Below are 24,108 nucleotides of genomic sequence, written 5' to 3'. Positions count from 1 at the left end.
AACCAACACTTAATGGTCAATGAGCTTAGATTACATGATGACACTGGAAGACAAATCAGAGTGAGGGCAATACTAAATACCCCCCCAGGACGACATCTAATTGGTTAAATATAGAATTAAAAATAGAAAAGGTGTCCAGGAGCATGGGGTTTGCCATTGCCGTTACACTAAGTGGAGTGAATCTTTTGTACATTGGGTCTCCCCCAAAATGCCAAAATGTAGCGTTCCACCTTGCAGCTTGCTAACAGGGCTCTATTGGGAGTCTGTCAGGGTGAATGAAGCACTACCATACCAACCACATTCTGCCCCAAACCAGCTCCAACCTGTCTCCCTTCTAATTAAACAAGCAGTCTATAGGAGGAGGCAGTGCCTATTAGATTTTTCTCTTACGTCTCAGTTTTGCCCTTGTTGTGCTCAGTAGCGAGGAGGATAGGGGTAAAAGGAGAATTAGTTGATGCTGCCTATCATTGGCTCTGACACCACCTATTGTTGGTCTCCCTCTCTTCTGTCCCACCAAACCCAATGAGCAGCCACTACTGGGGGGAGCCATTTTGACTCAGCCCTAGGATGAATAGATAAGACATGGATGATAGATAGATAGAGGTAGAGGTAGGTAGGTAGGTAGGTAGGTAGGTAGGTAGGTATAGATTCATAATTTGCTACAAATGATGCAATCCTTTTGCCCATGGGTTTCCTGCAACGAGCAGCAGGAGGAGTTAAACAGTATCCATGGACAAACAAATTATATTTCAAATCTGCCCCAAATCATAAAGGAAGATGGATGCAAGAGTGTGTGAGAAAGCCAGGACAAATGAAAATCCGGCAGTCAGTATTTGAATTAACAATCCTTCTTTCTCTCACCTGCTTTCTCCCTTTGTGCTTTTCCTACTGCAGTGTGTGTGTGTGGGGGGGGGGACAGCCACCTCCAACTTCTGTAATTATTGATGCAGTTTTTGCTTGGAAGTGCAAAGATATTTGTGACAAGCCACAGAACTGAGAATATTGGAGGTGTAAATGGAATGGCCTCTTTCTGTAAGCTCAGCTGAAAACAGGTATTAGAAGAGACATCAAAAACATGCTGGAGAGTAGAGAGTGTTTATATAAAATTGCTGCATTCACTTCTGGCTGCTCCCTTCCAGCGCTGCCGACATGTGCCCAATACAATGGCCGGTGTGTCCTCCTGAGATGGCACTTTGAGACGGCAAGGCTTATTTTATATTCTTCATTATTTCAGAAGGGAGTCGGCATGGCATAGTGGTTAAGGGTGTTGGGCTAGGACCTTGGAGAGCAGAGTTCAAATCACCGCTCACCCATCCACTGGGTGGCCTTAGGCCAATCATCTTTTAGCTTAACCTTCCCTACAGAGTTGCTGTGAAGGTAGAACTGAGATGGAGGAGAATCATGTACTGTATTCTATATTGAACCACTTGGAGGAAAGGTAGAATAGAAATGTAATAATAATATTGTTAAAATCTCCCCCAGTGTTTCCTCCTAGGATCCAGTCCAGAGAGGGAAATGTTAAGAACCGTGTAATCCAAAGATGAAGAACCTATGGGCCTCCTGGTATTATTTGACTCCCAACTCCCATCAGCCCTAGCTGATCTTTATTTATCATATTTTTGAATAAAAGTAGATGCCAGCACCTGGGACCTTTTGCTTGACACAAATGTGTTCCACCACACAGCTATCTTCCTTTCCTAGGACATGAAGCTCCCTTATTGACCCACTGAGCCTGGTATTGTCTTCTCTGACTGGTAGTGGACCTCCAAAGTCTGAAGCAGGGGTTCCTTCCCAGCTCATGGTCCCAGATCCTCCTAACTGGAAGAGGCAGAGTCTGAACGGCAACTGCATTCAAAATGTCTGTCCTTGAGTTGAGTTCTCCTTGATGCAAACTTTTTAAAGAATGTTGCAGACGAATTACTTTTACCATCCTCTTTAGGATGTCCTCTCTCTCTCTTTCTCCACCTCTGTCCAGAGATGTACATAAAGTGTCAAAAATTGTAAGGGGGGGGGAATCAATATGTCATTAGCTTTTTTTTCCCCTCCCAGAAAAGTTCACAGAAGTAGGTGGTAACATCAATGAGAAATTGGGAGGGAAGTGGTGGAAACAGTTCCAAAGATCAGATCATTCAAATAATGAAGATCCTTGCTGATTTCTATCAACATATTCCTTGATGTGCTTCTCCACAGCTCTGATATGAGTTGTTAACTTGACATTTATGTCAAAACTAGATCCCATAAAAGGTCAGAACAGGGTTTAAACATCACTAGTCATGTAAACATCAACAGCCCTCACCTCGTGCTGAAAATACAAAGAGAAAGGAAAGACTGGTGAACTTTATGAGTGTTAGGAGACAATCCATTTTCTTTGATCCAGGTGAGATAGCCTCTTAGGCCCCATCTGCACTGTACACTTAAAGCAGTATAATACCACCTTAAACACTTATGTATTCTCCCAAAGAATCCTGGGAACTGTAGTTTGTTAATGGTGTTGAGAGCTCTTAGGAGACCCCCTATCCCTTTCACATAACTACAATTCCCAGAGTGGTTTTATAACCAACCCCTCTTCCCAGGAAACTCTGGGAACTGTAGCTCTCTGACAGTGTAAAGTGCTATGATACTACTTTAAATGTATAATGCAGATGGGGCCTTGCTATGTCTCCTTAGTCCAGGATTCCTCACCCTGATGCCTTGCAGATGTTTTCAGCAACAACCCTCACCATCCCTGACCATTGATCATGCCAAGGAAGGGGGGGGGCAGTTCTTTCAAAATTCAGAGAACTGTATAAGCTGGAGGATAAAAAAAACTTCCAGTCTATGTATTAGCCCAAGATGTGCAAATGGGGTCAGTTTACTAAAAAAACACAGAGAGAACAAAATTCTGCTCCATCACTAGTGGAAGGTAATATGTTGTTTGCTTGTTTTTACATATCTGCATTTGTTTCTGTACATATTAAGTGATAAGCAACCTGTAAGTCTGAATTTCTGTTTGGTTTGCTTGCATATGTTTTTATTTTACTGGTTTCAGGTTGTGTTTTTGTTTTAATGTTTTATTTTTTTAAAAAAACTTGTATACTGATTGCTTTTTAGACTGTACACCACTTAAGATATTTTGGAAATATTAAGTGGTATATAAATGCTTTTAAACAAACAAACAAAAGCACAAAGTAGGGATGGGAGGGAACACTGAGTTCGTTGGCATATTAATAAGAAACTACCCAATTTGCATTCCTTGAGCCAGGAGGGAAACCAAAGTGCAGAATCCTTCAAAACTCACACTTCTCCAAATTTGCGAATTGGTTCTTCCACTAACCCAAAAATGTATTAAAAATGTAATATATTAGGCAGAATGTGTGCATAAAAATGGATATACATATTAGGGGGAAACATTAAAAATGCATTGTCTGGGGAAATTGCTTGCAAAAATGTGCATTTTAGTAAAAGCTGCATGCAAAAACATGTTCATTAGGAAAACATAAAACTAAAATGCTGATGGCTTTTCAAAAGGATTTAAAAAAAAAATCTTCAAATTGCTGCAGGAATGTGAAGAACTGAACTGAGGATTGGAAAAATGAGAAATTGAAATTGACAGCTTCACCTATCCCTAGTACTAAGTAACAAGCCTGAGTTTATCTGTTACACCACACAACAGTCCTTGAGAGCAGAGATTTATGCTTGCTGGTTATCTTCATTCTCTCTTCCCCCTATCCCCCCCCAAAAAAAATCATCTCAGAATTATGGGGTTGGAAGGGAACCCAAGGTTCATCTAGTCCAGGCATAGCCAAACTTGGCCCTCCAGATGGTTTTGGGACTAGCTAGGGATGATGGGAGTTGTAGTCCCAAAACATCTGGAGGGGCAAGTTTGGCCATGCCTGATCCAGTCCAACATCCTGAAATGCAGGAATTATAGCTTAAGAATCATTTGTCTCCAATGCAGTTCTCAGTAGCCCTGAAAAAAGCTGTGAGGTATCATGTGGTTTTATTTACCTACTGCATAAAGCAATGCCTCAACACAGGAAAAAAATAAATACATCTCTGCCTTGACTTCCACTCTGGAACACATATGGCTGCATACCTCACCATGTAGTAGGCAATTTATCAGACTAAATAACTTAAAACAAAACTGCAAGATGGTAGGTGAATTTATTGTCTACATTCTCCTCCATGCAGAGATGCCTTTGATGTTCCCCGCCTGCACCCAACATTTACGATCTGGCAGGGGATGGGAAACAAGGATGGTTCTATTGGAGGCAGCTGTGTAAGCAGTTCCCACTTAACTGGAAGACAATGAAAAATTAATCGCAAACCGAATGTAACTAAGTTTTGGTGGAAAGAGCAAAACCACTCAGACATTATCATCTTCAACAGATGTTTGCCGACTGCCTAAATTTACAAAATTACCTGTCATGTTTTACTATTTCCTCGAGGAAAACAAAAAAAGAAAATCAGCATTCCTGACTTGTCTCTCAGAGTTAATAAAACGTTCCCCATATAAATAGGATATTAAAAGAGCTTTTGACTTGCAGTCATAACAGTTAGCTGGAAAGATTGAAAAACAGCAAATGGGAGAGATAGTCCTCACTAGTATTGATTGCTGTTCGATATTCTTAACTACAGAAGGAGAGTCTTGGCAGTTAAAAGACTGCTTTCTGCTTTCTTACACCTCTCTCCCTCTCTTTTTTGAACACCTGCGTCTGCTATGGAAGAAGGTGAGGTGACATTTGTCATGTCTGAAAAGTTGTTTTCCTACAGGCAGAAAATATCCAGAAGCATATCATGCAAAGAACATTGAACAGGAGCTGAGGGCCAGCAGAAGACTCTAATTCTTTTCTCACAAAAGGCCTGCAAGGTAGTTTAACGTGAGAGATCGCGACTAGCCCTGGGTCAACTAGTAAGGTCAAGCAGTGGTTTAAACCCAGATTTCCTTGGTACTAATCTAACCACCAAAGCCACACACTTCAACCTTGATCCCCAGATGTCGCTGGACCATAACTCCCATCATCTCTGGCCATAATTATCAATACTGTTACGGAAATTAGGGGGGGGGGTCACCCAAGCAAAGTCTCCTCCCGAGCAAACTCATTGGGGTATGGAGTGATGCCCTTAAGGGAACCCATCTCTCTGCCGTGATCCAGTAGGCGAGACCACGTACACAGGGAAATGCCTCAGCAGGTAATCTCTGGGTGCTTCAGGAAGCCACTGGGCTAATATCCCTCAACCGGAATCCCATTGTTCTCTCCCAGATAAGTGCCCAAGGTATCCTTGCCAATACTTAACAACAATTCACATTGGCTCAGGGCTATCTCCCTGATATTGCTCTGTTTCCCCCATATGTTAATCTTGTTTTTTCCTATATGTTAATCATGTATAACCCTTCCCTTTCGTGATGTAGTAATGATGTTTCCAAACTGTATTCTGGGATATGATAAGAGTTTTTAAAAGTTCTTGTAATGCTGCTCTCGGGGTGCAGTTTGACTGTAACCTATTGTGCAATAAACCCTGTCTTGTCCTTGCTCCAGTGGCTGGACTTCTTTTATTTAACTCCGCAGAAACCAGTGGGCTTATTCCCAAGGGCCAGGTGCCTGGGCAGTTCCACACCTGGGATTTTCCGTTTACAATAGTATTAATAAATATTAATAATTATACCAAACCTAGTGGATGTTACAGGCTTCTAAACAAGGTATTAAACCCACAACTTCTTTCAAACCTCAGTTGCTTATTTTAAGTGTTTCCTAAAGGAACATTATCTCCTGACACATCCTTTGTTGCATTAACTTTGATCTGTAAAATAAATCTTTCTTATTTGTCCAACTTCTGCCTGAGTCTCCCAACTATCCAAGTTTAGGTAAAGGTAAAGGGACCCTTGACCATTAGGTCCAGCCGTGTCCGACTCTGGGGTTGTGGAACTCATCTCACGTTACTGGCCAAGGGAGCCGGTGTACAGCTTTCGGGTCATGTGTCCAGCATGACTAAGCCGCTTTTTTGGTGAACCAGAGCAGCGCACGGAAACGCCATTTACCTTCCCGCCAGAGCGGTACCTATTTATCTACTTGCACTTTGATGTGCTTTCGAACTGCTAGGTGGGCAGGAGCTGGGACCGAGCAACAGGAGCTCACCCTGTCGCGGGGATTCGAACTGCCGACCTTCTGATCAGCAAGCCCTAGGCTACGTGGTTTAACCCACAGCGCCACCCGCGTCCCTTAGATCCAAGTTAACCCATCTTGGTTATTATAGTGTATACTGAGGGGGTTTGCTGTACCCCACAATTAAATAAAGACACTTTTAAAAATGTTTTGTCTATTTCCTTTATAACCACTAAGATTCCAGGGGTATCACTTGTGTTATGGCCTTCAGTTGCATTAACGTGGACAACTGCTGTCTCAGGTCATTGGGTGGTATCCAACAGTCAGTGGTACAGTGGTTAGAGTGTTGGAAAAGGACCCATGAAGCTCACTGGGTGACCTTGGACTAGCCACAGTGTCTCAGCCTAACCTACCTCACAGGGTTGCTGTGAGGATAAAATGGAATTGAAGAGAATGGAGTGCAGCACCTTGAGCTCCTTTGAGGAAAGGAGGGATATCACTGCAACGAACAAACAAACGAATACATAGGTGCCCTTAAACCAAGGCACACTTTCCTATAGAAAGTAATGCAAAATGGATTAATCTGTTCCAGACTTTTAAAAAACAACCCCTAAATCAGCAATTTAACATGATTTTTACTATGTAACAAGACCATTGATCCATAAAGTGAAAGCAATAATCAATGCACTGTACTATAAAAGAAATCAAACACTACTGTAGATGATTTTTTAAAAAAAATTCTTACCTGCACTGATGATAGTCATTGTTTGGATGGGTTTTTTTTTATCCATTTCTGCAGTCACACAATCAATCAATCAATCAATCAATCGGTAGCTGAACTGGGATCCACACAGATCTCTCCCCCCTCCCACTGCTGCGGGAAATGCTCCCTAGAGCGCGCGCCTCCCACAGCGGCATGGGGGGGGGGATTTGCACACCCGTCAATCAGATGGCTGACAGGTGTGCAGCTTCCCTCCCTCACGGCTGCAGGAAATGCCGTGATGACCCCCTTCTCCACTGCTGGACAATGGAAATGTGGCACGCAAAATGCTAGTGTACCCCTGAATGGAGTACATTCGTATACAAAACAAACAAACAAACAAACAAAAAACCCTGCAACTCAGAACACTCATTTCTGGGTTTGAAGTGTTCATAATCCAAAAAGTTCATTAACTAGGCTGTTCATAACCTGAGGTACCACTGTAATAATCTCCTCTCTTCTTCCATTAGCAGGCACCTCTGCTGAAGCCAGCAGTGCTAGGAGCACCGACTGGATTCTACCCATTGGAGATAAGCAAAGCCTATTGAGAGTGAGGGCAGGATAAAGCCCATGCAGCAACTTTTTCACTAGCTGTCCTGGATACATGCTAGGAAAGGTTCATGTTTCCTGATTAGATGGGGCAGGATTTTTTTTTTAAAACCCCAGTCTGTTCCTGGGTGTTGTCAGCATCACACAAGGTCACAGCCTCCTTTAGGACCAAGGAAACAGATCAAAGTTTGCTCCACAGTCGTGGCTCTGCCTCCGTGTTCGGTTCTAAACTTGCATAAGAGCAAGCAATCAATATTCAGTTTAGAAATAATTGATAGGATGATACAGCTGCTCATGCCAAAGGATTAAGTCTCAACCAATAGTAATAACCCTAAGGCTTTTTATAATGTAGAGAATCTTCTTCTGGGTAGGAAATCATTTCTCTAGAAGGAGAAATTCTGACAGATGGCATTAAGTTGTCAGAACCTCCATATATATGGCTGTGATAGATGAGTTCTTCCATATGGATTTTAACTTCCTTGGCATGCTGGGTTTTCTGATGGCTATCAGGTCAGATGATGTGCCAAATTCTGGGAGAAATAAAGTCTCTCTGTGTAGCAAAATGTGTGGAGAGTTTCTCTGACAGAGACAGAACCAGAAGCCGCTCCATGGAGTGAGACACAGAGTTGCAGGTTGGAGCATCCTCTGGTTCTCCTCTGACTTCTGTCTGCTGCTCAGTCCGGAGCTCCATCCGGACCCCCACATTGAGGGGACCCAGCCAGGTGACACCACCTGGCATGCGCCGGGTGGGGGTGGGACACGGGGAGGGTGATCTTCATGCTTCCTCGTCCCAGCCCCTGCCTGGCTCCTGGACTCCCGGGCAGAGGCTGGGACGAGTGAAAGCAAAGATCACCCTCACTTGTCTCAGCTGCCACACAGCTGGGGGTGCTGAAGCCCCTTCTTCCCCCTATACCCCGCACCCCTGTGTTCAGCCTTGACAACTTGCTTGTGAAATTGCAGAATTAAAGACCAGCAGAGACTTAAAGGGAACTTGGCAGTGGTCATATTATTCAGTGGTTGTTTGTTCAAGAGGGATAGTTATTTTATTTTATTTTTTTCCACTCATTTCATATATTTATACAGTGGTACCTCGTTTTGAGTCCACCTCGTCGAACGTCCCTTTCGTCAAACATCCGCAGAAAACTCGGAAGTACCTGGATGGGTTATTTCCAGGTTTGCTGCTCGCGCATGCACAGAAAAGCTAAATTGCACTTCTCGCATGCGCAGAAGCGCAAACTGCTCCGCTTGTGTGCACAGAGCGGCGCTTTGTCATGTGTCCTTTTCATCTAGCGTCTGGGGCTACTGCAATGAGCTCTGCATGGGGCTACCTTTGAAGGTGGACCAGAAACTACAACTAATCCAGAATGCGGCAGCTAGACTGGTGACTGGGAGTGGCCACCAAGACTACATAACACTGGTCCTAAAAGACCTACATTGGCTCCCAATACGTTTCCAGGCACAATTCAAAGTGTTGGTGCTGACCTTTAAAGCCCTAAACAGCCTCAGCCCAGTATACCTGAAGGAGTGTCTCCACCCTCATCGTCCAACCCAGACACTGAGGTCCAGCTCCGAGGGTCTTCTGGCAGGAACTCACTGCAAGAAGCGAAGTTACAGGGAACCAGGCAGAGGGCCTTCTCAGTAGTGGCCCCCACCCTGTGGAATGCCCTCCCACCAGATGTCAAAGAAATAAACAACTATATGACTTTTAGAAGACATCTGAAGGCAGCCCTGTTTAGGGAAGCTTTTAATGCTTGATGAATTATTGCATTTTAACATTTTGCTAGAAGCCGCCCAGAGTGGCTGGGGTATAAATAATAATAATAATAATAATAATAATAATAATAATAATAATAATAATAATAATTATCTCACTAAGCTTTCTATTTCCCACCCAAGATGCTGACTCAAGGATGCGTGAAAATTCACAGACACCCCTCCCTGGTACATTTTTCTCTCTCTCACCAGGCAGGCTCAAGCAGCAACATTCCTGCAGGCATGGTCATCACTTGACACCTGTGGCTTCAAGCGACCGTCTGCATGCATGAACAAGCAGCCCCAGATCACGAACCACATGGAGAGCTTCCATAGCATCTCCAAGGCAACACCCTTCCAAAGAGTCTTGGCACCGAAGCTTCTTTTCATTCCATCTGTCCCAGATCTAATTAAATGGCTTGGCAGTCAGTCCATAATGGCCAAAGGGAGATACTCCTATGTACAAGGCACAATTTAGGTTTGGAGAGGATTAGACACGGTAGTAAAAGGGGGGAAGTCTATCAGCTGTAATTGGGCATAATTTCTAAATTGCAGAGCCCATGTTTGCATGCAAAAGGTCCCAGGTTCCATTCCCAGCATTTCCAGGTGGGATAAGACTCCCTTCTGAAGGTCTAGATCAGCCTTTTTCAATCTTGGGTCCCCAGACGTTTTTGAACTACAACTCCCGTCATCGCTGACCACATGCTGGCTAGGAATGATGGGAATTGTATTCCAACAGCATCTCAGAACCCGAAGTTGGGAAAGGTTGGTCTGGATAATTGCTACCGGTCAGTGCAGACCAGTGCTGGAGAATCTAACTTGGCCTGAAAGGCTATATCCCCAAAACCAGGGGCCACCAGTCCCATATCTGACATCATATGTAACACAATATATGAAGCAGGTGAAGATGTGGCTGTAAAGGAACCAGGAGGAGCTTAAAACATGTTCTTTACTGCTTCTCAGCAAACAGGGCTTGCTAATCAGTCCCGACAGCATCAAACTGTATAGATGATCCATTTTTTAGGTACGCTTTGCATTAAACCTGTGCCGACAAACCAACATCCCACCCCACCCCACCCCCTCTGTAAGCTGGATTTGCAGACACCTTTGCCTGTCTGCAGGGTGTGGGGGGGGTGTTGATTTGGGGGCATGGCTTGAATCCAAATTATACCTGCAAACACAGAAAGCAGTGCTTGCAGTCGGCACCAATTAGCTGGGTCACCATTTGCAGCCAGGAAAGGCCATGATTCAATGTTAAAAGCATCTGCTTTGCATGCAGAAGGCCCCTGGTTCACTCCCCAGGATCTCCAGGAAGGCTGGGAAAGCCTCCCTGCCTTGAGAGTCACGATCAGTCAGTATACACAGTTCAGAGCAAGCTGGACCATTGGATTCGTTAGGAATAAGGCAGTGGTTTAGCATGTAGCAACGTCATCCAATGATGTTCATTATTTTGCCACACCACACCCACTGAGGTAAATGAAATATAGTGTGGCATGTCGGTATATCATAGAATCGTAGAACTGTAGAATTGGAAAGGGACCCCAAACGTCATCTAGTCCAACCTCCTGCAAAGCAGGAATCTCAACTAACGCATCCTTGACAGGTGGGCATCTAGCCTTTGCTTAAAAACCCCCCAGTGAAGGAGAATCCACCACCTTCCAATGGAGCCTGTTCTGCTGTCAAACACCTCTTATTGTCAGGAAGTTCTTCCTGGTGTTTAGTTGGAATCTCATTTCTTGTAACTTGGAGCTATTGGTTTGGGTCCTACACTCTGGAGCATGGAAAAACAAATTTGCTCCTTCTTCCATATGACAGGCCTTGAGATATTTGAAGATGGCTATCTTATCTCCTCTCAGTCTCCTCTTTTTTCCAGGCTAAACATACCCAGCTCCCTCAACCGTTCCTCATAAGGCCTGGTTTCCAGACCCTTGATCATCTTGGTCATCTTCCCTTTATTAGGATGCTATGTGTCTGTTGATATCGCCCTCCTCTGCATATGTTCCAACTTGTCAATATCCTTAAATTGTGGCACCCAGAACCGGACACAGGACTCCATGTCTGGTCTTACCAAGGAAGAATAGAGTGGTACCTTTATTGGGATGCTATACTTCTGTTGATAACATCGGCCTCCTACATTCCTGAAGTGGTCGCCCGATGTCATAGCCATGTTAAGTTATTAACATATGGGAAGCTCCACCCATTGGTCAAAATGGAGGCCTGTGGAGGGTGGGGGAGGTCAGTATGTGGCCCACAGGCTAGATCCAGGTCCTCAGCCCTGGTGTAGGCAACCCTGAGCTGGATGGACCAATGGTCATTGTGTGGTTCAGAAGCACTAACTGCCATTTCCTGAGAGGCTGTCAGTCAAGAACGGCTATTACGTTCATGTGCTAGTTGTGGGGATCAAAGAGACATATCTGTGGCTATTATGGGAAACACCGGACAGGCATTGGGTTCAATCCAGCCAGTAGATGCTGGTTGACTGAGGCGAATGAAGGGCTGCCCTTCCAAACAGTCTGTCCTTAGCCAGCCCCCATCTGGCTGCCTTCTTACAGGGGTGGGTCTGCCTGGAATTGGCTTTTGCTCCACCAACTGTTGGTATCCCTGCCTCCTGCCCCTACCAGTCTCAAAGGTCACCAGCCACTACTGGACCAAAGAGGAAGATACAATGTCGGACTTCAAGGGTTGTGTCCAGTCAAGTTATACCCACTGAGAGTTATAACCACCGAAATCAATAGACTTCAGTTAGACATGCCCATTGATTTCAAAGGTTTTACTTTGAGTAGGACTAGAACCGAATATAATATTTGAATTGTTCCACAGGAAATGATTCATATACGGAATGGAACAAATCAAAACAGTTAAATGGAGAGCAGTTATAGAAATTATAGAAATGCTCTCCCCATGGAAGTTTGCCTGGCACCTTCGTTATACACCTTTAGGTTCCAGGCAGAAATGTTACTCTTCAAACAGGTTTTTGGATGACCAAAATCCTTTTACAGGTGGGTAGCCGTGTTGGTCTGCCATAGTCGAAACAAAATAGAAAATTCTTTCCAGTAGAGACCATTGGTCTCTAAGGTGCTACTGGAAAGAATTTTCTATTTTGTTTCAAAATCCCTTTGAATGTTTTGGGGGGAGTTGGTGGGGAGGGAGGGGCTTATTGTTCTGTTTTTATTATGAATTTTGAGTTTTTATATTGTATTTTTATGCTGTAAACCGCCCTGACATCTACGGATGAAGGGCGGTAAACAAATGTAAATAATAATAATAATAATAATAATAATAATAATAATAATATTTTAAAAATCCATCAATCAGTGATGGTCATTTGTTCTCCAAAACACACACACACACACACACAAATTCACAGTGAAATGCAGATGGAAAGCAATGTAAAAACTCAAGTATTTGAGTCCTGGATTAGGCTACTCATTTCCTCCCAGCATCAAAATTGAAGCCATGATGGATGAGCTGCTAGCACTGTTTATTTGGCCCAGTTTCATAATTTGACAGTGTGAAAATATTGATCTGAGGCTGAAATTCAGACAGCACAATAAGGGCTGCCACGGAGCATCTACGTCACCTCCTGAAAGGCATCCTGGTTATGAAATTGCCAAGTTGATGGATGTTGCATCCGCATTGGAGCCGAAGGTCTGATTCCTTTCCCGTCCCATGCCTTCCCCTACCACAGACCTCCTGAGACCATAGAGACACTACTGAAAATCACGAGAATGTGCTCTTCAGCACACCCTCCTCACCTTTGGAATCATGAACCTCACTGATTTGGTAGGATGCCTACCCACACACCCAAGTTGCTCTCGCAAGCTCCAAATGAGACTGAACCGTCCCTTTGCAAGTGTAGCACTGCAGGAACACTGCAAGAGACAGGCTGCATGTTGCTTCCCATGCATGGCCTTCTGGAGAGAGAGAGAGAGAGAGAGAGAGAGAGAGAGAGAGAGAGAGAGAGAGAATAGCAGGGAGAGTAGCAATTACTGCAGAGAAAGAAGCTCCTGCTGCTTGATTAATATCTCACAAAGGTTTTAAAGGAGATAATGAATGGCCCATGTCAGTGGCCCACAAAAGTCTGGCTAGTCAGCCCAGCAGGGTGCATGCAAGCCTTAAAGGGGACTCACACCAACAGGAGCCCGATGCAAAGTTTAAGATGCAAGATGTAGGAGATCCATCTGAGCTGTCACAAACTTTGGAGGCAAGCGAAACATCAGAGCCTTACAAGGGATTGATACCTTTTGAGAGGCTGAGAGCTGCCTGGGTAAGAACAGCCAGAGGAGGGCGGGGGAAAGCTCTCCTCTTGAGATTCTGTTTGGTTTGCAGGCTGTGAAGGTGAAGAACACATTTCCTTTATATTGGGAGAGGAGGAGGAATGCTGGGGTGTTTGTGTTTGTTTGTTTGTTTGTTTGTGTGTGTGTGTGTGTAAGCAGAGCTGATTTTACCATTGGGCAAAGTGAGGATGAAGGGGTAACCCTCAGCAATTCTAGGATTGCCATATTTCAATGAGTGAAATTCCTGACACATGCAAAGTTGTCGAGCTGTTTTTAGGAAACCACCAAAACGGTTGAGCTTTCGGAGCTGTTTCCGCTGCTTTTTCCATCACCGTGCCGATTTGTCAAAATTCCACACACCCCAATGCCATTTTCACACCCGAAAATCAATTCCTCCTGAGCTCCCACAATCATCCCCCTCTGCTGGTGGGCAGAGCTATGTGTTCTACAAAGAACAAAGAAAGTTGCCTTATAACAAGTCAGATCACTGGTCCATCTAATTCAATATTGTCTTCACTGACTGGGGGGGGGGGGCTCTCCTGCAAAATTAACCATGTAGGGTAGATTTACCCTGTATTAGTCCATGTGGAGGAAGAAACACTTTTCACAATACTCACAAGAGACTCTAGAGGTCACCCTAACAACCTTCAAGAGTTTGAAACAGGCTAAGCAAATGGATCACTAATCAAATCAATTTCCACCCAGAAAATTGATTTGGAATTGAAAGGGAAGGATGAGTTCAGCATGATTTGTATTGTTAAGCCAGAACATCAACTTGATGAATAATGGTCATTATGCTGTGTTGTACAAGACGGAACTGTGAGATTGGAGGCGTTGCCTGTGCAAATGACTGGGGCTAACAAGGAGGAGATAGAGATCTCATCGTGTCGGAGCAAAGAATATGGATGTGTTTAAGAAACTCAGCAAATGGCTTAACCTTGATTTGTACACATGGGCAGGTGTGAAAAGTCTAGCACTACAAGGCATGTTGGTAACAAGACTGTGAGTCAAGCAGCTGAAATAAATTTGCATTATTTGGGCCCCATATAATGGGGTCACGTCATAGCCAGGATACCTGCTAACATTCACCCTGGGCAATCTTTAAAAGTGGTCTTACACTGTATTGCTCATTTGATAACCGCAACTATCATCACATATGATTGTAGCTTGTGAAAAATAGTAGAATGACCAGATTTGCAAAGGTAACTGATCTCCCCTCCTCCTGGCTTCAGTATAGAAATTGCAATTATATTTTGACATAGACAAAGAGGTTTGCTATCCCTTCATTATTTTTAAAGTAGATCAACAGGAGGGAAAAATAATGAGCCACTGACCAAGGGATGAGACTGGAGGGCTTAAGAGAACAGCCTGTTTATGGCTGTGTGGGTGCATGGGGGGGCGAATGTGAGACTGCAACCTCGCATGAGAGCATGGAGCCCCAAAACACGTGTTGGAGGGTATACACTGGTTGGGACTGATGGAATGGTACGTCCAGCAATGGCAATAGGACCACAGGTTTGCCATCCCTGCTATAACTAAATATGCCTCCTACATTGGCTGTGCTCTTTCTACACGCCTGACACCCGGATGTATTCTGGGACTGAAGTCCTTCCCTTATGCGTCACAGTAGACTCATTGATTGAATCCCTGCTCCTCTGATCACAAGCAGTGTGGTCTCAGTCCATTAATTTGGAGCATGGAAACTAACAAAAATCAATGAGGTGCTACTTAAAACCCACTTTGCTCATGACTATAAATCCTGTGTTTAAACGTGTGCAAGGAACAAGAGAGAACATTTGAGTAAGTGGTAGAAAACAAACCAAGTCCACTGAGCCCTTTCTCAGATGTAACAGGAAAGAAGATTAGGGGCAATTGCAGGTGCTTATGCTAAAGCTGAGCCCGGATACGTATTTTCGATGCCCTGGCTGGGCCCTGTGTGCTAGGCCAGTGATTCTCAAACTTTTGTACTGGTAGGCTACTGAAAATTGGTGGGGTTCTGAGCAGACCACTTAAAACATCTATTTTTTCAAGGCCAGCACCATCAACATCAGCACTGTATTATTATGAAAACCACAGGCCCTAAGCCAGGCCAATGAGAATGACCATTTTAACCAGTACCTAGGGATACTTTAATTATGAAAAAAAATAGTAGACTACATCAGCGCTGTAAAGTGAAAATCGTGGGTCCTAGGCCAGGGTGTTGATGGTCTGTTCAGTACACCTGGCCATTCTGGACAACAACCCCAAAATCCAAACATTCAGTACACCTGGCCCTGCTTTCAAGAAACTGTCTTGATGTCTGTTGTCAGTTCAGAGTGCAGATATTCTCAGCTGTTCCACCAACTTTCTAGGGACCTTCTGAATGAGTTCACGGGCCACCAGTGGCCTGTGGACCACAACTTGAGAACCTCCTTGGTGAAGTATCTAACTGGGGACCAAAACAGGTTCATTGGTTCAACACTTGAGGAGAGAAGAGGAAGAAGGCTAGGGATGAACCAACATTGCCATTTTGAATTCCCAACAGGATGGAACCTAAACTCTGATAGATGTGAGATTTTGCAGTTGACAGTGACGTATGGGTCTAGAAAAGTCTGGGAAGTGAAGCTTAGTGAATACTAATGGGGATTTTATTTGCTTTATCTTGTGACCCCCCCCCAACAAAAAAATTCTCTCAAGCTTTATTGCCTGGTTGATTTATCACTTCTCTCCGCTGTCGAAAGCCAAATTGGGCAACAGTGTGATGTTCTGCTGCTGAAGTCAGCTGTTTATGAGTTTCAGCAGATGTCCCTGTTTGTAAGATACTTTGGGAGAGAAACCTTGCCTCATCTTAGCTATGCATCATTTTGTCCTTCCTTCCCTACATTTCCTCAGTCGGTAGGCAAGTGTGTCTCCTCTGAAGCTGATCAAACATGCAAACTGAGATTGGGTGAAAGTTTATGCTGCTATGTCCTTTTTAAAAACATCACACAAGGGTCACTCTGAAAAACCTTTTTCAGGACACAAGAGTTTTAAATGGATAACCTAGCTACCACTGGCAGCTCATTAGAGAGGAAGGTTGTGGGAAGAATTGTGCACCAGAAGCAGCAGCAGCAGATTGGTTTCGACGCCAGGCAACAGAGTCAAATTCCTGTGGCTGCTTGATCAAAGCACACTGGAATTAGCAGTGTCGCAGAAGTTTGTAATTACCTGCTTTGTCCCGCGAAATTATCTAGCTTGTAGTGTACAGTGAGATTAGGGAATCAAGTGTGTTTTAGTGTGTGCTCTCTCTCTCTCTGAACAATATAAATCTCTTACATAACGAGAGCCAGCATTGCACAGTGGTCAGAGAGTGCTCCTCAACGGTACCCACCAGATGTTGTTGCACTCAACTCCCACCAGCCTTAGCCAGTGTGGCAGATATCCGGGCATGATGGGAGTTGGAGTCAAATACATCTTGATGTCACCAGGTGGTAGAATGCTGGGTTGGAATGTAGGATTAGGACATGCCCTTGGTTTCTGTGTGACAAGAGCTGGGTTTGAGAGGTGACTCCTTTCCCACTCCTGTGATTGCAGACGGGAATTTCAAGCTGGGAATCCTGAACTAAACATACATTTCTGTTGCTGTTGTTATCCCCATGGTTAATGCCGTTTATTTTATTAGTATACTGTTGTTCTTGATTGTTATGTACTGAGTTGAATAGGATCCAAACTGCAGCAGTCTGATTGGTCCTAGAACAATAGGATTGAGATTGCAGCAGTCTGATTGGTCCCAGAACAATAGGATTGAGATTGCAGCAGTCTGATTGGTCCCAGAACAATAGGATTGAGATTGCAGCAGTCTGGTCCGCAGGAGCCACCCAATCCAGCTCCAGGTGGAAGTGAATCCGCATTCCGATTGGCATACAGGAGTATCCCAGAATTAGCCAATCACGTGGGGCCCATTGTGTAAATAGTGTATATAAAGCAAACATTTTGGGGGAACTGCATTCCTCACTACTATGAGCTGAATAAAGAGCATGAAATTCACACTTGACTCCGAGTATATTTCATTGATATTATTGGTATTGGTGATGATATTGCTAATAATATTGTTATAAATGTTATTCATTTTTTAAACAACAACAACAGTAAGAACAGCAACATGTTGCTCCCTGGAACAAATGCTGCCGCCAAGCTACTTTGGGAGAAGCAATGACCCAGAAAGATCCCATTTGGGGACTGCCGTCCTGTGCCAAATTAAATTAGTTTGATAAAATATCTCTGTTCCATGCAGATAGGGCTCCAAACTACCCTTGGCAATGTTCTGAAGGCCTGCTGTGTGGCATGTGCCAAAGGAAGACTGACAAACGGGAGCAGAGCAGCACAACCTTCCATACCAAGTAGGCAGCAAAAGTAATTCGGCATGTGGGGGGGGGGGGAGCGAGCGAGGCCAAAAGGAAGGGGGAGGGGGTTTATTGTTGGGGGGTGTTCTTGTTTCTCTTATGTATGTTATGTTTTTGTCTTGCATTTTAATGTTGTGAACTGCCCTGAGATCTATGGATGAAAGGGTGGTATGCAAATTGAGTAAATATTTTTTTTCAAAACAAAACAAAACAAAACAAAACAAACAAGCCCTCACCCCTGTTGTTTGCTTTAAAAGGCCACTTCGTAGTCAGTCAAAACATTTAAACTTGCAAACCCTTCCAAAAAAGATATACATCCCTTTGTAAAGATGAACAGGGACTGAATGTGCTTAACCAGGGGTCAGCAAACTTATAGCGCCTCGGGCCAGTGTCTCCAGCGCCAATCACATGGCAGGCTGCAGGGCAGGGGAGCGCATGCCCACAGGGGCGTAGCAAGGGAGGGGTGGGGGGTGTCCGGCCCCGGGTAGCGCCCTGGGGGGGTGACACTCGGGACGGGGCCCTGGCCCCTGCAATCGGCACCTCCAGCCAGCGGGGGGGAAAGCTGCTGAAAGAGGGCTTTCCCCCTTTCAGCGGCTTTTTTCGCCACTGGTTGGGCTCCCTGAGCGGAGCCAGGGAATGGAGAGGGGCCGGCCAGTGAGGAGGGGGTGTCACTCCTCCTCACTGGCCCGCCCCTCTCCATGCCCCGGCTCCAGCAGTCAGCGGCGAAAGAAGCTTCTTTCGCCGCTGGCTGCCGGGACATGGAGAGGGGCGGGCCAGTAAGGAGGGCTGACACAAGCATGACGCCCCTCTTTGCTGGCCCGGGCGGAGGCGTCGCTCCGTGCGCATGCGCCATGACGTCACGCACACGGAGCGACGCCCCACCCCTCCAGGGGTGCTGCTTGGGTTGCCGCCCCCAGCAGCCAAGCAGCTCATGACGCCCCTGCATGCCCATATGCATGTGCACACACTATTTCCGGCGCACTTCGGGGTCGGAGGAGCACCGGAAATAGCTTGTGCGCATGTGCATGGGCCTCCTCCGACCTGGATGTGCACCGGAAATAATGCTTGTGCATGCACACAAGCTATTTCCGGTGCTCCTCCGACCCAGAAGTGGGCAGCCGTGGTAAGAGCCGTGGTGGCAGCGGGTGGCGGGGGTCGCTGGGGGCCGGATAAATGAGTCCCTTGGGCCGTATCTGGCCCGCAGACCTTAGTTTGGAGACCTCTGTGCTAAACCATATTCAGATATAGCTTCTGCCGTTACAATGTGTCTGATAGTCATGAAAAGGAGCTATGCTAGAGGCTCTCTCATCTTTACAGCAGTGGTAGGGGAATCTTTGCCGCCCCACCCCGATGTTGCTGAGCTACAACTCCCATCAGCCCCAGCAAGCATGGCAAATGTTCTGGCTGGATGGGAGTTGTAGTCAGCAGAATATGGAGCAGGGCCGTCTTTAGCATATGCGTTGCCGGGGTGCAAAGATCCACACAGCGCCCCCAAATTAACTTTTTATTGAGCTTATTTTTTGGGAGGGGGGAAGCCAAAGTTGGTGACCTTTTTTTAGGGGGGGAAATCGCTCACCTGTAACAACGACGCAGCAGAAAAACTGCTTTTGTTTCCTGACTCATCAGGAATATTTGATGCTACGGAGTCACTGCCGCTGATCGATAGGCACCCACCCAGAAATTGGCGCCCGGGTGCCCTGCACCCCTTGCACCCCCAGGTAAAGACGGCTCTGATATGGAGAGCCCAAGGTTCCCTTCACCTGCTTCACAACCCATAAGGTCTAGAACAGTGTTTTTCAACCTTTTTTGGGCAAAGGCACACTTGTTTCATGAAAAAAATCACGAGGCACACCACCATTAGAAAATGTTAAAAAATTTAACTCTGTGCCTATATTGACTATATATAAAGTAATTTTTCCCATGGCACACCAGGCAACATCTCGCGGCACACTAGTGTGCCGCGGAACAGTGGTTGAAAAACACTGGTCTAGAAACCTGTGTTTGTGCTTTAAAAAAGGAGGCATTTTGAGCAAGCTAAATTCTGTGCATTTCCTGAAGACATATAGCCCTGTTCACTGTATAGCCAAGACAAAAGGTTGTCTCCAACAGTTGTCCTACTTAGAGTAGACCCATCAAAAGTAATGAACATTGATTCACTTGGGCCCATTAGTTCTACTGAGAGTGTAGCTTAGCTGGATACAGCTCAAAGAGATTTGCAGTTCTATTTATCTAAGTAGATTTCATCAAGTGTGTTTATGTGTGTGAACCAGGGACGATGACGTGACAGCCTGCTTATTGTTTTTACTGCGGATGTAGCTATACTTGACATTGCTCATGAAAGCCCTGGCTTCCTTTTCAAGGATATCTATTCCCCCCACCCTTTGGCAGGCTCCCAAAATGTTTTCTTCTCTCCCCCCCCCTTTTGGTCCTCTGCCCTTTGCTTGTATTGCAAACTCTCCATTGCAAATCCTACTAATGGAAATGAGATCCTTCGTGGTCAAATAGAGGCTGTAAGCTGCTCACGACAACAGATGTTTTCTTTGTCCCCAGAATATCAGAGGTTTGTTGCACCCGCTCTCACATCCCTGTTGCTAACCAGGCATGGAATGCCTTTTTTAAAAACTCTCTCTCTCTCTCTCTCTCTCTCTCTCTCTCTCTCTCTCTCTCTCTCTGTGTGTGTGTGTGTGTGTGTGTGTGTGTGCTGGGGAGCAGTGTGTTTGCTTCAAAACCTGGACATCTTTTCGAGCTCAGAATTTAATCCAAGTTGGAGAGGTTATCAGATATCAAACCCTCTGACGGAGAACTTAGGGGGTGAATGGCAACTGAAAAAGTGCAGAAAAGGGGGAACACTGGAAAAGAATATTGAGGTATTGACATTTTGTTGTTGTTGTTGGATAGAGGGGAGAGATCCCTGAAGCTTGCATAAATAAAAATAAATAAACAAGGGAGCATGCAGAACAGGGCCTTTTCAGCAGTGGCTTCCAAAATGCAAGCCCAAGCCTTCATTATTCTTCGTCATTGGCCATGCTTGCTCCAAGGGCTGATGGGAGTTGTAGTTCAACAACCTCTGGAGGGCCAGAGGTTCCCTACTCCTGCCTTACAGCATCATGCACTTTGAAGTGGCCTTTAGCAGTTAATTATTATCTGAGCTGCAGAACTGGCATGTTTCAGAAAGTTTGTGTTATGCTGGGTTACTGTTATTTTCGTGCAGCCTTTTTAAATAATGTTTCAAAGTGAGATGGATATTCTGAATAGCTGTAGCTTATATTTTATTGTATATGTTTGGCATGTAGTTTGTAAACTATTTTGTGAAGTCCCCCCCCCTTGAAAAGAGGTTAATAAAAATACTACGTGCAAATCAACCCAAGTGAAAATTGCACATGCTTAGCAGCCGCAGATTGTTTAGTGCCAGTTGGAAAACTCTTAATTTCTGCACTGTATTTGAGCTTTCACACAATGTGAAAGCCACTTCCAGAAAACTAATGGAACGTAGCATAGAATTTTTGCATGCGGTTTTGCCTATTATACACATTTTTGCAAAGCAGTCCTCCCAAATATAATGCATTTTTGCAGGTTATTTTCATTAGCAATTGCATTTTGCATTTTTGCTCACATGATCTGGCTGGAGAACGGCACAACAAAAATCTGAAAAAAGTGCAAATTTTGAAGAGAGGCTCTGTTTGCCTTTAATCGAAAAGTGAATCAAATTTCTCCTTCCAGGTTGCCCCACAGCAACGTCACACTGAGGTTGTTCTAGGGCATTGCCGGAAATTCATTAATGGCAGCTTTGAGCTGCCCCCCATGCACAATGGAGCACTAAAAAAGGAGAGATGGAAAAGTGGGGCTGGGCATGCATTCAAGAAGAGTTCAGCCAGGGTTGGGAGCTGCAGCAACTACTCAAGGATGCCCAACACTGGCACTAGGCCTGTACCCATCAGTGCCCAACACAGCAGGGGAAGAATCATAAGGCCACCTGGCAGAAAGGAAGAGAAGCCTAACAAGGAACATGTGTCTGGATGAGTAGTGCAGTTAATGAAGGCCTTGCAACAGGGTCCCCTCCTCCCTCCTGGGATAGAATTAGGTACCATCTGTAGCCAAAAAGAAAGAAAGAAAATGGTTTGAGACCTTTGCCCACGCCCCACAGAACTGCACTATAAATAAACTGATCAGTGTTTCAGCATATATTACATGGTGCTACTTGCCTGTTTGAGAGAGAGAGAGAGAGAGAGAGAGAGAGAGAGAGAGAGAGAGAGAAGAGGCTTCAAGGCATTTTTTTTCTGCACATGCTTTCCTAATGCATAATCAAATACACTTTCTTCATGTTTTCAAATGGGGGGGAGAGTGATAGATTCATAGCCTCCTCCTCTTCCTGTGCCCCCCAAATAGCTTTATTTTGCACGATGGCCCTATGCTAACTTGTAATACAGGAAGAGCTCATTGGAAAGGTGATAGACCAACTAGCAATGAGGACATCTCTCTCAAGAAATGTAAGATCTGAACAACGGAGCCAAACGAACCAATGTTCTGTAAATCCATTTGAAGAACAAGAGGACTCTTTGCTAACACACTCACCCACCACTAACCATAGTAAGTTGCCACATACCATTGATGCTATCTATTCTGGCAGTAGCTCTTCAAGATTACAGACTTACAGTCTTCTCCAGGACCTACCTGGAGATGCCAGAACCTGTGACCTTCTGCTCTACCACTGAACTAAAGTTCAAATCCTAAAGTTCAAATTTACACTAAGTTCAAATCCTAAAACCATGCATTTTTTTTCTGTTTAGCAAAATCGTCATTTATGATAGGCAGGTTCTCCTTTACAGAGAGTAAAGATGTTATGTTGGATAAGATTAAAGATCCTGTTTTTCACATAAGAATAGCCAAGGGTCCAGTATCTTGTTCTCAGAGCAGCCAACCAGATGCCAAAGGGAAGCTCACAAACAGAACCTGAGTGCAACAGCACTCTCTCCAACCAACTGTGATTCCCAGCAACTGGTATCCAGAAGCCTCTGACATTGTGACTGGGAGCCACTGGTAACGTTACCCTTCATTGAGCTTGTCTACTCTTCTTTTAAAACCATCCAAGTTGGTGGCCGTTGCTACATACTGTGGGAATGAACTATGCACTGTATAAAACAGTGCTTTCTTTTGCCTGTCCTGCATCTTCCAACATTCACCTTCATTGTATGGCCCCAAATTCTAGCATTACAAGAGAGGGAGAAACAGGTATCTCATGGTTGTTCAACAGATGCCTTCAGGAAGCTCCAAAGCAAGCTGTGAAGGCCACAGCCCTCTCTCGATGCTGGTCTCCAGCCATTTCCTACTTCAGAGGGACACTGCCTCTATACAATGAAGTTCCATGAAAAATATAAGAAGGTCCCTGCTGGGTCGGACAAAAGGCCCAGCTAGTGAGCATCCTATTGACTATGCGGAATAATAGCTTGATCAGAATCAAAGCCTTTTCACATATTATGTGGTTATCAAATCGATATGATGGGAGCCTTATGTCCCAAGGCAATGGCACCAACTCACCTGCTCCTTGGACTCTGCATTATTTTCTGACACATCACTGTTGTAGTCGAATGTTTCCCACCATTTCCTACGTTCTGCGTCACATCCCACTGCCGTGGGTCACTTGCCTTTGCACTCAGGATATTAACTCCTTTCTTTACCTTTGCCCTGTTGGGGAAAAAATAATGCAGTGATCATAATCACAATAATATCGCAATCTGGCAAGGTATACACACAGCCCTGCACACACAAACACACACCTGTATAGGAAGCTAAGAATAAGCCTGAAGGTCAGGGTTGAGCAATACTTTTAAAAATGGTCAAATGAGGCATTTCCTTCTGTGAGATACAAAAATACCTTTACTAAAACGATCAGAAGAGCCAATGTGAGAGCAAACTGGAAATGACTTCTAATGAGTTTAGAAGTCTTTCCTGTTGTGTGACAGGGAAAGAGGAATTCAGAGGAAACAAATGAGGAAGCCGCCATTTTGAACGGCATTACACTCCACCCTGACAAAGAGTCCTGGCCTGGGAGAAATTGCCAAAAGTCTTCTAGCTCAGGGTTAGCCAACATGGTGTCCTCCAGATGTTGCTGGCTGGAGTTGATGCGAGTCTAACAACATCCAGAGAGCATCAACTTGGCTAGCCCTGGTGTTTTTTTTCCAGCACCCTGTTTCTTACAGAGGCCAACCAGAGGCTTTTGGGAAGCCAATCAGACCATCAAGCAATGAGCAATCTGAAGCGCAATAGAACAGGACAAGTTAGAGACGAATGCCCTGTGACTTTCATTGCATCAGCCTGAAAATAAGCCA

General features: G+C 44.8%; 1 protein-coding gene across 1 annotated transcript in view; it reads right to left on the bottom strand.

Annotated features, from left to right (window-relative positions):
* Positions 1-24,108, bottom strand: part of TMEM132C (transmembrane protein 132C) — a 266,114-nt gene that overhangs the window by 83,471 nt on the left and 158,535 nt on the right. Inside the window, 1 exon segment of the mRNA XM_033174396.1 lies at positions 23,318-23,464. Within this exon segment, the coding sequence (XP_033030287.1) occupies positions 23,318-23,464 (147 nt within the window).

The sequence above is a fragment of the Lacerta agilis genome, chromosome 17, assembly GCF_009819535.1.
Source record: "Lacerta agilis isolate rLacAgi1 chromosome 17, rLacAgi1.pri, whole genome shotgun sequence".
Taxonomy (NCBI): Eukaryota; Metazoa; Chordata; class Lepidosauria; order Squamata; family Lacertidae; genus Lacerta; species Lacerta agilis.
This window is presented reverse-complemented; position numbering and strand designations above follow the sequence as displayed.